General features: G+C 44.2%; 1 protein-coding gene across 4 annotated transcripts in view; it reads left to right on the top strand.

The window, feature by feature from the left end:
• The first annotated feature begins 3279 nt into the window (after positions 1-3279).
• ptpn12 (protein tyrosine phosphatase non-receptor type 12) overlaps positions 3280-17167 on the top strand; it is a 32913-nt gene continuing 19025 nt past the window's right edge. For all 4 annotated transcript variants that reach the window (XM_079294132.1, XM_079294129.1, XM_079294131.1 and 1 more), the window contains exons 1-3: positions 3280-3823; positions 16295-16403; positions 17089-17165. In XM_079294132.1, coding sequence (XP_079150258.1) covers positions 3722-3823; positions 16295-16403; positions 17089-17165 — 288 coding nt within the window. In that variant the 5' untranslated portion in view covers positions 3280-3721. The remainder of the gene's footprint in view (positions 3824-16294; positions 16404-17088; positions 17166-17167) is intronic.

Raw genomic sequence — 17167 nt, 5'->3', positions numbered from 1 at the left:
GTGTGTGTGTGTGTGTGTGTGTGCGTGCCCAGGCCAGATATACGCATCCTGCTATGTCCTCAAAAATGCAGCTTCATTCTCTGCCCGCCACTGCAGGCACACATGTGTGAAAGGCAGAACATAAGGGAGAGAGGAAGGAGGGAGTTTGTCGTTTAGCAGTGGCTAAGAAGTCAAAGAACACACGCCACGAAGAAGAAAGATAGCGTGTGTGTGTGTGTGTGTGTGTGTGTGTGTGTGTGTGTGTGTGTGTGTGTGTGTGTGTGTGTGTGTGTGTAGGGAGCCTTCCCTCCCTCGGGGTTGTGTATGGGCTTGTTACAGCGACATTCCTCCACTCAGCTGCTTCTGAGCAGCACATTCCAGAAAGGGAGAGATAGAAAGAGAAAAGAGAGGGAGTAAAAGGGGAGAGAAAGGGAGGAAGAGAAGAGGAGGGGGAGATAAAAGCGGGGAGTAAGAACAAAGGGGGAGTGAGAGAGGGGGGGTGTAATTGAGGCAAAGAGGATAGACAGGGGCGAGTGGCTAAGGAAGAAAACGGGGATATTAATAAAATATGTAATTGATCCCTGTTTTGACCCCTCTTCTCCACCGGGAGGTCAAAGGTCAGGGTCAGATACAGTACAGAGAAAACAGAAAAAGTGCTGAGAACAGGAGGCCACGAGGTCTTTTCTTAAAATATTATTCCCCATATAACCATAACACTCACACACACACACACACTCACTAAGTAGAGTACTCGGTGTGTTCATCGCTTCAGTCTGCTTGACCTGTTTCCACTGAACTGTGGAAGAAAAGAAACAAATCTCACCCCAAACACAGACACGCATAATGATTCAGTCACATGGTCGCACTCCTCTGTACAGACACTGCATGGACACAAATGTGACATGAAGACAGAGCTGACCTCACTGCAATCGGTCAGTTAGAGAGTTTATTGGCACAAAAATATGAAATAACTTAAGAGATCAAATGAAAACATGCAAATAGTGCCCGTTCAACAATTCTGTCTGCACATGAATATTATTACTAAATTCCATTTTCAGGCAAATAATCAAAGACTGTATTGTCTGTGGCTGTAAATATGAATTAGAGAATTAGAGATCACGTTGATACAGGGAAGTAAAAAGGTTTGTTTTTGTGAGTCAACTGAATATCTTTGCGTTTTCGACTGCTGGCTGCACAAAATACGTAAATATGTCACCTTGTGCTTGTTGACAGACTGCATGCTGTGTGTTCTCTCCGTCTTGTTAATGTTCCACGTTGTGCAATTATTGGCTGGGATGAAGACTCTGTTGTCAGACAGGGAAATCAACTGTGTTGCTCATGTCTGGCAACTGAAGAGAGGACAGAAACACAGAAGGAAAACATGGGAAATTTACCGAGGATAACAAGCAAATACATTTAAAGACGAGAGCAACAAGAAGCGGCTTGTGTGTGGAAAGCTTGTTGGCTCAGTGACAGCGTCTCCTTCTCCTTCTCCCTCTTCCTCGGCCTGAATAGACGGGTTTGTTTGTTGTCACTGGTAGAACTAAAGGACAACAATGTCACTTGATTCCCCTTCTGTGTGTGCTTATCGAAAGAGAGTTAATCATGCAGAAGTGTCTATTGAGTTTCCGTCCCCCGGAAGCTCTATCGAGAATACCAATTCACCATTTGTTTTTTGTTTCTTCTCTCCATCTCCGTAGCTCTGTTTTTCTCACCAGTTTGTCAATTCCACTAAAAGTAAATGACCTGGATGCTCATAATTAGCATAAATATTAATATAAATTCAGTTGCAAAACACCAATCACTTCAGTGTAAAACAACATATGTTACGTATGTGACAGAGTGACCACCGGTGGGGAGGTTTCATGATGAATTTGTTTGTTTCTATTTCTGTCTGTATCTTCATCCAGATTATATATTTTACTAATCTGTTGGCTGTTAGCTGCTTATTTACTCTGGCCTTCAAATATCTATCCATCTATCCATCTATCTATCGATCTGTCTGTCTGTCTGTCTGTCTGTCCGTCTGTCTGTCTGTCCGTCCGTCCGTCCGTCCGTCCGTCCGTCCATCTAACTGTGTTAGTGCTATTGAATCAATAACAGCGTTATGGCTGAATGACCGGATTATTAAACGGTAGAAAGAGGCTTACTGTAACCTGTACTCTCCTGTATCTCCTGACAGAGACAAACGTGTATGTTTGTGTAATATTTGGAGATAGTGGGGCAGGTCAGTGGCTTCAATGTGTTACATGTGACTCCCACCACCACTAAAACGATTTGAAGGAATTAGACAGAGCGCCACCTGGACCGCTTACATAACAGAAATGCTTTCACATCAATGCATCAATGATTTACAGTAATTGAACAGGATTATTCTCAGTGACGACTAAGCACAGAACACTTTACTGCTTGTTTGGTTGCTACTTGGGTAAGCAACTGTTTTAGACAAATGACAGTAAGGTTAGATGTAAGAGTATAAAGTTAGTCAGGATTGCTTTTGGACCAGAGGTTAATGGGAAAATTAAAATCATAACACGGCAGGTTTAAAACAATCAGATTTAACTCCAAAAAGTAATACATATGGAAACTGTATAATATATATATATATACAGTCTTTTCATAGGATAACATATGGCTGGAAAATGAACACAATTGACATATGTTCCAAAGACAAAATCCAATATTTTATTGGAATGACAAGAAAATAAAAACATGTTGCAAAGTGACAAAACTTTTATATTTGAGTAGAAATTATGGAAAGTTGGAAAATGATCTTTGGTCTATCTGGCAGTTAATTACATATTAAAACACACACATACACATACACGCACGCACACACACACACACACACACACACACACACACACACACACACACACACACACACACACACACACAACACATTTGAAGTATAAATACTCCAAGCAATAAAATACTTCCAGGAAAAAAAGGATTACTGGACATATTCTTATAATTATATATCTCTTATTATCTAGTTGTTGTTTTTTTACAGTAATTTGGTTCTTTCTTTTATTCACAGAAATGTGGTTTATTATACCGATGCCGACTACGAACCGCATCAAAACGAGAGACACACATTCAATCCAATCAAACGTGGTGCTTTGGCAGAGCTACATCTACGTTAGCCAATGGAATTCCCCTGTTTGCCTTCAGCTGTCCAATCACAGACAGCTATAGTGTGGAAGGGGAGGGTCTTGTTCCCCCTCGGCTTTGCCCAGTCCGGATGTTCCCCAGTAGCGAATAAACTAGCAGCAGTGTGTGTGAATGTGGCAACCGAGGTAGACAGGGAGGGGTAGATAGACTGACCGGACCAGAAGGTTTTTGTCCTTTTTCTTTTCTTTTTCTTTCCCCACAGAGCCCGGTGTGCACTCTTTATGTGACACCGCGGCTGCACACTTGTCTGCGGACGTGAACGCCCGGCCGCGGCGGCTTTTCTTTGGGACGAATCGTTACCGTTGTGGAAAACAGCCCAGAAGAAAGAAGGAAAGGGAGAAACAACATGGGGCGATAATAAAAAAAAGAAGAAGAAGGTGTTGTGTTATGAACCGACGATGAGTCTCTGGGAAGATCCGTGAAGCTTATTTATTTTTATTTATTCCCCCCCTTTTCCCTTGTGTCCCTTTTTTGTTTTATTTTTTCTTCTCCTCCCTTGCTACTTTGGGAGGCTGATATATATTTTTTTACAAAAAGGCAACGGGATACGTTACAAGAGGACTGAAGGATGGACCAAGCCGGCATCCTGAGAAAGTTTATCCAGGGGGTGAAGGCCATGAGCGAGGGGGACGAGGAGAGGGGAGAGGACAACTTCGGCAGCGACTTCATGGTGGGTCAACATTTACACGAGCTTACCTATAGCCTCCTATTACCATACACCCACCTCCACCAGACCTCTCTCCCATCATAACCTCCACCCTTTTTCCTCCACACCATACCCCCCCACCCCCCCGTCTCCTGGTCTCCCGTGTCCCCCAGGAGGTGAGGCAGGGGCGGCCACACTGCCCTCTTCCTCTTCCCTTCCCGTTTCCAGGCTTTACATGGCGGCCTAGCATTGTCTCCCAAACCACAGAAACACTACCGACTCCTTTTTATTCAAAAAAATTAAGAGACAACAGCAAAACAAGACACGTTCACGTGACTTCTCAGCGCCCCCTGGGCTGTTTTTTTTTTTTCCAGGGATAGCTTAGCTTGTAGGTAAATGCTGTGCTAAAGTGCAGTTATTATTGCTCACTGTCTGATAACCATGCCTGATTGTTAGGATACAGTGCAGTGATTCATTGTCCTCTGTCACACTCAATGAGCAGTGACCGTCCACTGAGCTTCATTCTACTATCATCTCCTGTGGTGTACCTGTAAAATGCATCATTTTGTATTTAGCCTATTGCTAGAAAATCTATATGAAATATTTATACAATGACTGCAGTTGCTTACTTAGTAGAGGTTTCGGGCCGATGTGTACGGTAGTGGATGACAAATCTAACCTAAAGACCGTTGAATCGATAGCTTTATTTGCTAAATATAGTTTTTCCCCAGCTTTCAGGCTCAATACACTCAGTTTATAGGGTGCACAACATATTTGAGACACAATATAATGCCATCAAATTGAACTGCACCACAATCTAGTCTCCAAAATGACCATGGAGTTGATTCAAGTTTAACATCATAGCCTTCATGAGGGTTGGATTGAGAGCAGGGCTGCTGTATTAGACCGGCCATGTTGATAAACTGGCAACTGAGTGTATATTCCTCGAGGGGATACAAACAAAACCTAATCTGTCTCTCTTTTCTCTTGCTGTCCCTCCATAGTTGTGGTCTGCAACATGCATCCTGTTTGTGATTGTGATTCCATGTTTTAGTCAACATTGACAAGGATATAATACCAAATTCTACAGTGCTGTATTTTGTTACTTTACTACTTTCTTACATGTGGAAAGAGACAATAACATATTTTGTTTGCCTCGTGATGACCGCTGACCTGCAGTCAGACCCACAATGCATCGCTGGATGATGTTGTTTTTCTGCAACTCCAGGACACCAAACGGGACTCGTCCCAGGCTTGTGAAATTGCTGAAATAGCCACAACCAGCACGGTGCTCCTGTAACACCATTTGCATCACTATGCGGTCATATTAGGTGTTGATTGGGGGGATACGTTAGGGAATGCTAGCTGGAGGACGCGTGCACACTTCATTTGTGAGTTTAATGTAACCGAGCAAAGCCTCCGAAGGTTTCAGAAAGAAACAGTTGAACGAGTTGTAGCTGCAGACTGTAGGTTTGGATTTCCTTTCTGATTCACATCATGTCACAGGGAAGTTAAATGTTGGTTTGGTGGGGGGGTTTTTTGTACAGAAGTTTGATTGTTTGTGAAAGAGGTGAATCAGTGTCTGGGTTAACCTTGCCTACAGTCACACACACACACACACACTTCATTCTCCTTACTTCCCTGCTTCATCCGAGCTGCTTGCTGGAGCTTGCAACATTCTTTCTTGGTCGATTTCATAACATTTTGTCCTGGCTTTAAACCCGGAGCTTTATCAACTCCCGGGCACACTTTGGATAAAAGCTACACAATTTGTCAGGCTCCTCACGCTGAAAATAGGACTGTATCAAATTCGGAAAATGAGGAAAGCTCTCATGTGTGTCCAGTTGTGTGCTGACGACGTGGGGATGATCGTGTGTCGTAAAACAGGGAGGTAGCGTATGTTGCTCTTCAACCTAAGACTACGAGGGGCGTTGGTGCTGTGCGGGAGGCATTGATGAAGCTCTTTATGGATGAACTTCTATATTACAGACACATAGATGGAACAATCTTGTAGTATCTCTTCAGAGAACATTTTATTGGCTGCTGGTTCCTCTTAATCGTACATTCTTCGTGTAGAGTTGACTGGTGTAAACGTAGGTTCTTCTTTAAGCGCCTCTCGTTCACAACTTGTCAAACCGCCTGCTGCACACAGTCCTGTGCTGCTCGACATTGGGAGGAACCGTAGGAGAGGCGATCTTATAGCTTGTGGGCGGGAACCTTTCGGTTTCTTTATCAGTGTTCCCAACAAAACGTCCCTTCAGCCCGGGTTACTACTGTAAAATCGTCATGCCTCGATTCTTCACGTGATGTCTGTTCAGTTTTCCTTTTCAAAATGAGCTTCATTGGCATGAAACACAATAATTCCTTTCTACAGTGAAACACACATTTCCTGTTCAGCCTTTTGGCTATCACACATCCCTCCAGACAGCAACACGACTATAAAACTGCTCGCGTAAATGTCATGTAAAGGCTTCTATTTCAACTATTTGTGAAATACATTTATAGTAATCCAGTTATATTTTTGTGCATGGAAGCTTTAGGTTCATGGTATTCATGTGAATGGGGTCTTCAAGCTAAATTTGCCTTCAGATGGCAACATCTGCGGGTGAATTAAGAGTTTTTCATCTGTATTATGAAGACGATGGAGCTCCGGTGGTCGGAGTCTCGAGCGCGGTCGAGACTCGTCAGCCAACATGTGAAGTCAGTGCTTCAGCCGGTTGCTGCCGGCCTCGCGTGAAGCTCTCGCTTGCTGGAGTCGAGCTTGACAACGCCACACGCACATGGGGTGTGCTCCTTTGCACACACTGAGTCACCAGAACACCCACTCTGACTGCCTATTGTTTTAAATATGGAATATTTTATTGGCATAATTACAATGCGCTGGAAAGGGCAACAAGGCGGATATTATATGCTCCGTTCGATACTCCTTCTGCAGCTGTTTGTAATGGCACACGAACACTTGAATTTGTTTGTTTTTTCCATCTGGCATGTGAAAAGTGTCTTCTTTTTTCACATATACTATTCATTTATTGAATTGCCATAGAACGTGCTATATCGTAATATAGATATTGTTATCGAGATATGAAATTACCTTTATCGTCACACATCACTAAAACGTATGATCATTGTAACCAATCTGGTCCGATGACGATCGCGTCATTTTAAGGGATACAAATGGGATGAAAGGCCAAACATGTACTGTCGAGTGCCGGAGTCTGTCTCATGACGCAGGTTTTGTAAAATACGGGGCATCTCTGCAGTCGCTGGTTTCACAAAACCAAACAATGGCAATCTCACTTGTGTCACAGGGCGGGTTATCAACCGGCTCCGTCAACCCACGACTTCCCAAAACCAGCTATTAGTGCGCTTATGTAAGAGAGACCGAGACAAATAGCCAGCTGCAGAGGCAACGATATGGGCACATCCAGATTCAACATTTGGGTTTACATAAATGTATCCTCTTCTGTCAAAATATAACAGGAAATGTAACCGTTTTTATTTTGAAGATCCGGGTAAGATTGCTTGAGGTAAACTGCGACTGGCCTGAATACAAGACAACCTTTAATACTGGCTACATTACTCGCTACAAAGCACATTTAAGGGCACACGGTGATCTATGAAGAGTCCTGTATTTGTGTTGCGGTGGCAGTGAGTGAGAGGTGTTAGGAGTGGAGTTTAGCTCGAGACCAGGTTGATTGCGCACACAGCTGTTGACAGACATGCAAGCTTGCAGGGGTAGAGCCTGTGACCTCAGTGTTATGGGAAACCCTCTGCCACCACGCAGCCCGAAAGAAACGTGCAATTACAGAAGACTTTAAAAAAAACAATGCCTCACCGTGTTTGCTGTACATGTGTCACGAAAGCGTGGCACCCCACCCTCAGGTAAACAGTGTTTGCTGTGTCAGCTCTTTCGCTGTTAGCGCTGTAAGCACCGTTAGCTGGCAGCAGCCGGCTCGTATGCAAAATCGAACTTGTTGTCAAACACGGAGCTGAGAATACATTTCTCCAAACACGTTGAGATGTTGGCGTCTGTTCATGCGTCCCCGTGTGGCACATGAGCAGACGTCTGCATATGAACAGATGCCTGGGTGTTTTGCGACCCATTTATGAGCTAGAAGGAGACACGTTGAGTGTCTTTTATAGAGGTGTTAAGAATCATTTCACAGGTCCAGTAAAATGTAGCTACGAAGTGGTTCAAGTTGGAAATGAGAGATTAAATAAAGAGCACGATGTAAATAAACCACTCTAACAATACAATCTAACTTGTGTGATCAGTTCTGCGTGATATTGTTTCTAAATACACGGGCATAATCGCGTACCTGCTTTTGGGAACACTGGGCTCAACATTGTAGTCTAGAAAGGGTTTAGTCATGTGTGATCTGTGTGTGTGTGTGTGTGTGTGTGTGTTCCTGCCTCACCTTTGCAAGCAGATTACTCCCGAGCTGCACATCAAAGAAAGTGAAAAAGTGCAAACACACACACTTCTCTAAACGTGTGTCCTGTTGGGCAGACATAAAATACTCAGAGGGGAGGCAAGAAAATGAGATGGGACGATGCCTAACATGCTTGTGTGTGTGTGTGTGTGTGTGTCTGTGTGTGTTCTTGTGGGTTTGTGTGTAGTAGCTGTTTCCAGAGTCACCAGGGGGCTTCCCCTCGTCTTCTGTGAGTTTTGTGTCTGCATTTTAAGTGGCTGCACACATATCTGAGCCTGCAGCACATGATCTGGAAGCCTTTATGCCCATGTATTACAAGCCCACACACACACACACACATCTCACTGGTCAGGGATGCAGGCAAGTGCCAGTTTATATCTTGTGTGTTTTCAGTGGACTTGTGTTCAGGGTTGTTTGAGATTAACTCAGCTAAGACAGTAAAGAAAATCATACATCCTAAGTTTTTAATTTGGGTTCATAATTGTTCAAATCTGCCATCTTCCATCACTGGCTACGGAATGAGAAACCTGGTGTGCGTGTTTGTACGCTTTTATTAGCTTGTTTGCGTGCGTGGGTGGAGAGGGGGTACACTGCAGGGGTCGGCTGCTGTGTGTGTGTGTGTCAACCACTGTAAGCCCGCCTCATGTTACTGTAACAAGACTTCCCAATTTCCTCTGGTGTCACAAGCCTCCCCCCCCCCCCCCATATATGGACTATGAATATCAGAGCAGGGAAGTGATTAAAAACATGCACACAAACACTAAACGCACAATGAGCTCCTGTCCCAGCTGATTGGGATTACATGCGGTTTTAACCACATCTGCTTCCTGCAGCAGGCCGAGCCCAAGAGCGGGAAACCACCACCAGGCACATACCTGAAAAAAATGTACACTGTGTGTTTGCTTCGGTGTGGCCGCGGAGTCAACAATGGTAACTGACAATCCAACACGTCACACTTCTAAGAGTCGTGGGTTCCTCTCCGCTCTCGGTCAGTAATGCGTTCCTGGATGATATCGAATGTGTTGTGTTTTGAGTTGCAGTGAGCTTCAGAGAGCGTTTATTGTTTCTGAGCTGATGTTCAGAGACAGACGTGATGGTGACGGGAGAGGAGGTCACGCTGTGAAGATAATGATATTCAGATCTTCATAGGGAAAGTCACATGGTGGTCAGCTGCAGAATAGCACTACTGGGGGGTTCAGTGTCTCACTCCAGGACACGTGTGGTTTTAAAACTATAAAACCACACGTGTCTTCTTCCAGTGTGTCATATTTCGTAAGACCCTTTTTGACCCGTGAAAACGTACACAAAAACAGGTGGAGGAAACGCATTTACACACCCGAACAGATATCCTGACACTTTAACCAGAAGATGAATGTTTTTCCACATCTCTCAGTTCATCTCTTTCCCCACTACGTCCTTCCTCCTGCGTTTATTTTCTCTGTCCACTTTGTTTTGTCCGCCGACGTTTTTAAAAGCCACAACATCCCTGACTCGTTATTCAAAGGAAGCCAAATGAGAAGGACTTTCTGTGTACCGAGTACTCTACATGCCGAGCAGAGATTTGAGGTCCCAAAGGAAGTGGGCACCCAGAGGTGACTGTGGTTTTAAATGGCTGGTTGAACCGGTTGCTTTCGGTTCAGGCCAGGTGTTTCCAGCAGTTAGTGTGACCCTCTATCTCCGACCCCACACACACACATACAAGATGCGACTGTACTCTCATCTCTGCCTGAGTGATTTGTATAAGAGTCAGACATTTGGATGGTTTAGGAACTGAAAATGAAAGAGTGACGGATACAGATAAAGGGAAGCCTGATGGCTAATTAAAGGAAAGCACATTCTGCTGTGCGTGTGTGTGTGTGTGTGCGTGCTTGCGTTCATGCCCACTCATGCTATCAGTGCTCCACTGACCTACATTGGCCAGTAGCCATGAAGTGGAAATGACTGCACAATGCATGGATGTGTGCATGCGAGTATGCAGTTTGGCAACTGATGCTTGTCGTCGGACATTATCTTTGTCGGGATCTTTAGCTAACGACGAGGTCTCACACACACACACACAGTCCAGGACCCCTGACTCTTGCTAAAGGTCAGGGTTGTGTCTCATGTTATTTCCTGAGTGATCAAGCTTGATTATTCGTCTCTGTTTAACCGTTAAACTAACCTGAACTGCTGGACGATTTCTTGGACCGGAGAAGGAACTTCTTAGAGTGTCTGCCGGTTTTATATCACAACCCCCTTCCTGGCACTACTCCACATTAGTTTTTTCGTGCGCTCAGTCGCTTTGTTTCTGTACAACTAAACATGACGTTGCAGCCTTTTTGTCTGATTTCATACCGACCCTTTTAGCAGTGCATCTTTTCCGTGCATGCTCGCTGCACGGGAGATTGATTTTTCAGAGTGCTTTGTAAGAGGTGACCTATTTTAGTGTGTGTGTGTGTGTGTGTGTGTGTGTGTGTGAGGTGACCGTCAGCACGGCCTCTCTCTGGCGCTCGACACCTTCACTTCCTGGCCCCACACACACTTTCCCATGGCTTCTGCAGGGAGAGCATATTTTCTGCCGATCAGTGCTTACGGCTGACTTCAAAAAAGTGTGTGTGTGAATAATTCAGTGTGAAGTACAGCGATGCTGACTTATTCAGGCAGGAGACAGAAAGTAGGTTAGACCCACGAACAGCTACATCTCTCTCTCTCGCTCTCTTTTACCTCTCCGCTGCTCTTTCCATCTCTCGACATTTTTTCCCAATCTTCTTTTTCTGTCGTCTCTCCATCTGTCTCGCTCTGTGTCCAGTAACTGGCCCGGCATCCTCGGCGCTATTTCAGGCCAAGTCAAGTCATTGTGAAGAAATGTGTCTGCGAACACACGCACACATGACTCAGTCACACCCTGAAGGGGGTCTGTGAAGTAGGCACTGGGCTCTTTTGGGGCAACGCCGTGTGTGTGTGTGTGTGTGTGTGTGTGTGTGTGTGTGTGTGTGTGTGTGTGTGTGTGTGTGTGTGTGTGTGTGTGTGTGTGTGTGTGTGTGTGTGTGTGTGTGTGTGTGTGTGTGTGTGTGTGTGTGTGTGTGTGTGAGAGATGGTGGAAGTCGAGTGTTCACAGGAAACTGCCCAACTCAGTCATGCTGTTTTACTCCTCTAACTGATGGGAAGTTGCAAAAATAATAGGTGCAGAAGGGAGTAGGAAGGTAGAAATATAAAATCGTTTTCGCGTTGCTCCTGTTCCTTCCACACTCGATCACTTTTGCTTTTAATTCTAAGACCGAAGGAGAAAACAAAAACCACCATTGATACACCGGTAGATGACCTCGGCTGACCAAACTACTGTAACTCAGTTTGTCCGAAAAGTTGAACACTAGTTTAAGCAAGTGAACATCTTCTTCTAAGAAATGTCCATCAGCTGTTAAAATGTGGGTAATATTCCTTGCACTTTTTATTTTGCAGACTAGACCACAACAGTGCAGCGTAGGTGCGTTCTAGTGTTTTACTGTGTGAAAACCATAGAAAATGGTTTGATGGGTTTTCTAGTGGTTCAGTAACTTCCCTTTCCCGTGAAGAGAAATGTTTTCTACGTGTTTGTGTACACGTAACATACTGTTGTTAAATAAGAGGATTTATATCAGAAATACACTATTTTCCCAGAGCTCAAACTTATGTTTTATGCAACTAACAATCCAAAAGTCAAAGATGTTCAGTTTACTATCGTATATGATAAAGAAAAGCATCAAATCCACATATTTAACAAGCTAGAACCGCCACATATTTGGCAATTGTGCTTGAAAAAAATGACTTAAAGGATGAATTTATTATGAGAATCGGTGCAGATCATAAGCTAGTGCGAAGCGACAGCGTGTGTGAATAGACGACAGAGACGAGGAGTAAAAAAAACCCCCATTGGCTTAGTAACCAAGAGCCTCTTAAAAGCCTTGGCTCTCCCTCTTTCTTCCCTGTTCACCTCCCCTTTGTTTCTCCCCCCTCTTTCTCCATACCACTCCTTTTATCTTAAACACCTCTTCTCCTCCTCATCGCTCTTTTCCTCGTTCCCATACACCCCACCTCTCTTGGTTTGTTTAAAAAAAGGTACTCTCTCCCTCTGCTTTATTTCTTCTGCATCCTCCAGGCTTACCCATTATTTATCTTTGTGTGTGTGTGTTTTACGTAACAGGAAGTAAGAGGAATTAGAAACAGGGTCTGTCTGCGTGACAGTGGAAAGTACAGAGAAAAATGCCAAGACAGAAGGTAGCTGGGTCTCCATCCAAGTTAGTTTTTCATAATGATGTATCAAATTTAAAAAAGCTTTCAATACAATAAAGCTTTCATATGTGCGATGTTTATTTTCCATTATCATGGAACGCAACTCTAACCACCGATGCATTTACTAATCTTTGTGTCATTCCCTTTGCGTTGCTGCTCGAGCACAAATGGAGGATGCGAAACCAGCTTTTAACAATTCTAGTTTTCAAGCAACCGCTCCTCTCTACATCTGTTGGTAAGTTGACAGCTGTAGTAAGTGGGCATACTGCCATAAACATATTACAAAGGCCTCTTCCACAATCAGTCAAATAAGGTACATAGAAGCAAAACATGTACCGTTTGCGTCTGATGTGGCTTTTTTAACCTGATGTCAGCCGTTAAACAGACGGTCGGCTGATACACCTGTGCCTCTCTCGTCTTTGAGCGGGGTACTGAAGTTATTTCCTCGGTTTTTGTTTTTCTGTTGCTAATCCTCAATTTGACCCCATGATTATACAAGTGGTGAGCTGACGTAGTCTTATCACGTATAGATGAAAACCAGCGATTCAGGGCCGAAACGAATCATTGACGAGGTGCTGCGAAATGCCAGATTTCATGGTCTTCAAACGGTACATTCAAATAAAGTACATGTGATCTTTACAGCGTTAGAAGGCACAATAGTGCACGTGTTTGTCTCCACATAATGCGTTTTGTGGGTTGGGAGAATCACAAACCATCACGAATCCCTGTTGCCTGCCTTCTCTTGCTCATTGTGGTTTCCTGTGTTAGTGTGTGTGTGTGTGTGTCTTCCCGGGCTCTGGCCCAGCACAGAAGCAGACCTCTGTTAGAAATGTAATTCACATGGGGCCAGAGGAGCTCCAACGCTATTACCACACACACACACACAGACACACACACACAGACACAAATGAACTCATGCACAGCTGTGTTGCCGCCCACAGTCTCTGTGTGTACCTCTCTTCCTCCCCCATCTCCTTTCCTCTCCCTTGTTTCCTCTCCCTCAGCTCGTCGTCGTGGTGGTGGTTTAGAAAGACGAGTGATGCAAAATGAAAGCCGAAAAACTCATTATGTCTTTAGGGTGCCTCTGTGCCGCGAGTCTAAGCTGTTTATGTGTGTGTGTGTGCATGTCAGTAGTGTATTAAGTGAGTACAGCAGTCAGCTCGTCAGTTTATGAAAGCACTGAAGCCCCGTGTCAGACAACTTTCAGAGGAAAAAAATGAACAGAAGACAGGAAGTGAGAGTTGTGGTGGTTTCTGGGAATCATCTCTTTTGAAGTGTTTCTAACTTATGCACAGTTTAGATTGACATGTAATGCACGGAAGATACCGGTGTGTATACGAAAACAATATGTACGACAAACAGCTGTAACTAAAGGAAAGAAGTTCTCAACTGGCAACGATCCAACCTTTTTAAATGAAGACATCGATACAAATGAACCAACTTGTTATGAATTCATTAAAATCGTACACCAGCAACTTGGTAAAACATCTTCAAAATGAACAGCTATTACACTTAAAAAAAACAACTTTTTAATCCAGCAAGGAATAAAAATGTAAGTGTATATAATGTATTTGGTATCTAAACATTGAATAGATCGGCTCCATTGTCACAATTCCCGATCCGACCATTTAAGTCCGTATTACCCGGGTCTCAGTGCATCCCTATCCTCAACTATGCAATGCTGTCGTTGATGTTGTAGTTATCATTTTCATCACATCCATGTTTTTTGCAATCGTTTCTGTCGGTATGTGTCTTTGCATTGCGTGTCTGCGTGCGTGTTGTTGCGTATTCCTCCGCAATAGCTACGAAGTTACGACAAAAATGAAAAGAGGAACGGGGACAGGAAGACGAGTCTTGAGGTTTGAGAGTTCTCAGGAAATCAGGGGTGTGTGTGTGTGTGTGAGAGCAACACGAGGAAAGCCTGCAGTTGGTGCCAGAGAGAAGAGGTGGGACCGGTTTTTCACACGAGGCTCCGAACGCCCACACTGACTTTCTCAGAGAGAGAGAGAAACAGTAGAGTGACGCTTAATTGTCTCAGAAAGAGAGAAGGCATGAGTGATGGAATTCACTGGAAGCTTCAGAAAGTCCCCTAAACCTGTAGTTGAGCTGTAGTTCGCTTGGTTTGATCCGGACCAAATTGTCGTCCCGCATCTACCGTCGCATGGGGAACCAAATTCCATTTAAACCGGTGTTGCAAAGCCCACGAAGAAATAACTGATTATAAGTATTATTAATATTATTAGACTGCAAGTAGTCTACTCACAGATGCGAACGTCGAGGAGCACACAGAGCTGTGCATGAGGCGTGTTACTGATGGCCGTCACACTCTTTTTAATGGACTTAATGAGCTGTCGGTACAGAGTCGGATACAAACACAGCAGCTGTGTGAAGGTTATATGCACGGCCTTCTACAGGTCGGTGAGGTCGCTTCCTGAACAGATGTTTTTATTGGTAGTTTGGCCTAAAATCTTCTAAAATCACACATCTGCTGTCATAAAATCCTGCTGTTCGCTTGCTTTCACATCTCAAATGAACCCCAACAGGGTGAAGCGGACCGAGATCCTGCTTCTCAGGCGGTCTCGGTTCAGTTGTTTGGGTTGGATTGGCAGCTTTCATACCCGCCCGAATGAACCGAACTACCCGAGCAAACGGACCCCAGTTAGTTTTTACTGTACCGAGCAGGTCCGGTGTGAAAGCACCCTTAACATCTGATCACAAAGTGTTTTCAGCACCCCAACTGTGCTCAGCGGCCGAAGCCTCTTTCCTCTCAGAAAGGATGCTTGATGCAGGAGTACAATAGAAATCTGTAGCACACTGACTCAGTGGTGACTTCAGCAGGATGTGATACGTTTTGTTAATGTTTCCTGGTATATTGTTGGTAGTAAAATCTGCTTTCCTGCTTTATGTAATTTAATGTCGCAGTGTGACCTGGTGGTGTAGAGGCACCACAAAGGGACTAGCAGAGAGAAAGTGGCCTTGAAAAGTCCTTTCATGCAACAAATCAAATATCTGACAAATCACCTCATCGCTTTGATGCAAAACATCCTGTAAATCAAATACTGCCATAAAAACTGTGCGTGTGCATCGGCGCCTACATGCACGTCTTTGTATTTGTATGCGTGCATTCACCAGTTGGCCTTTCTGTTTTTATTATTATGGTGTAAAGCACCTTGAACCACTTCTGTATGAGAAAGGATTTGAGCTAAAAACATGAACTTGCAATGGTCTAAGACACCTGCTGCCAGACTCTCCTCCCATTAACTGCATGTGTCTTCATCAATGTCGGCTCCTGTTAGACTTGGCTGCATTTATCTTCTTATCTTGATGCGCTATCATGCAAAGTGGAGCAGCAGTGTGTGTGTGTGGGGGGGGGGGGGTGCTGTGTTGAAGGATGAGTGTGTCAGAAGAGTTTAATCACTATAATACATACGTATGTGCGCTTCTGAGCAAATATACATTAAATAAAGCTTAATTGAAACTCAGATTAACAGTACAACACCACAGGTTTAAGTTTCACGTCCAACGCTTTTGTCGCTGCTCTCTGGATCTCTGTCGTGAAGCTTTTCTTTGTATCTTTAGCGCTGCGATACTCCGACTTCTGTCTGACCTGTATCACAGGTTGACCCTGCCCCGCTGTCATTCATCTGTGTGCCGTCGAACAAAAGTACTGCCTCCACGAGTGGAACCCGCGTTGCTCCGTTTATACTCTCGAACAAATTCCGTATTAATCTGTGCAGGCGGGAGAGAGGAGGAAAAGGAAAGATACGTTATTACGTTCCACTAAATACATTCCCTCTTGTGCTGTTTATTCCAGCGGTTACGACGGTTGTCGACGAAATATCGGACGGAGAAGATCTACCCCACCAACGTAGGAGAGAAGGAGGAGAATGTCAAGAAGAACCGATATAAAGATATACTGCCATGTAAGTACAAATGCATGCTGACAATTAGTCTGTTCGCGTGGCCTCTAGTACTCGCACTACAAGTGCTGTTAAAAGTCCAACCATGAAAACAATGCATCTGTTAGCTGCATGCAACAGAACATCACATGCGTCGTAGCATCATGTGTCTGGCTGTATCAGCCGGTGTGGTCTGGTGTCTCGTTTCACTTCTACTTTCTGTTACAGATAGCCAGTACGTAGTGATAGGTTGTGTAATGGTCTCGCTGTATTTCATGACCTCGGGGGGGGGGGGGGGGGGGGGTATATTTGTATCCTCCTTTATATCTGTATCCTCTTCTCCTCCTCTGTCGTTTCATCCGTTCATTAAGGCTTTTAGTGAATGAGCTGCTGGTAAGGCAAAGGAAGAACCGCTTCATCCGTAACAGATGTGTCCACACACACACACACACACACACACACACTTAGGAATGAGGATGTAGCTGCGTGTGTCAATTAACCTCTTTATTTTACAATTCTCTTCACTTTGTCCTCGTCTGTCGTCTGTGTCTCTCAGTATTTCACATTCTATCCATTTGTCTGTCTTTCCGTCTGTTCTTTTCTCTCTCGTCTTATTTCATCAACTGTTTCTGCAAGTAGAAAATATTTCAAATGCATCAAAGTAAATACGTTTCTCTCTTTTTTCTTTCTTTTCTTTTCTTATCCCCAGTTGATCACACCAGGGTGAAGCTGACGCTAAAAACGACCAATCAGGACACAGATTACGTAAATGCTAACTTCGTCAAGGT

This window comes from Melanostigma gelatinosum (assembly GCF_949748355.1).
Source record: "Melanostigma gelatinosum genome assembly, chromosome: 22".
Classification (NCBI taxonomy): domain Eukaryota; kingdom Metazoa; phylum Chordata; class Actinopteri; order Perciformes; family Zoarcidae; genus Melanostigma; species Melanostigma gelatinosum.
Note: the sequence above shows the minus strand (reverse complement) of the source record. Positions and strands in the feature narration are given on the sequence as shown.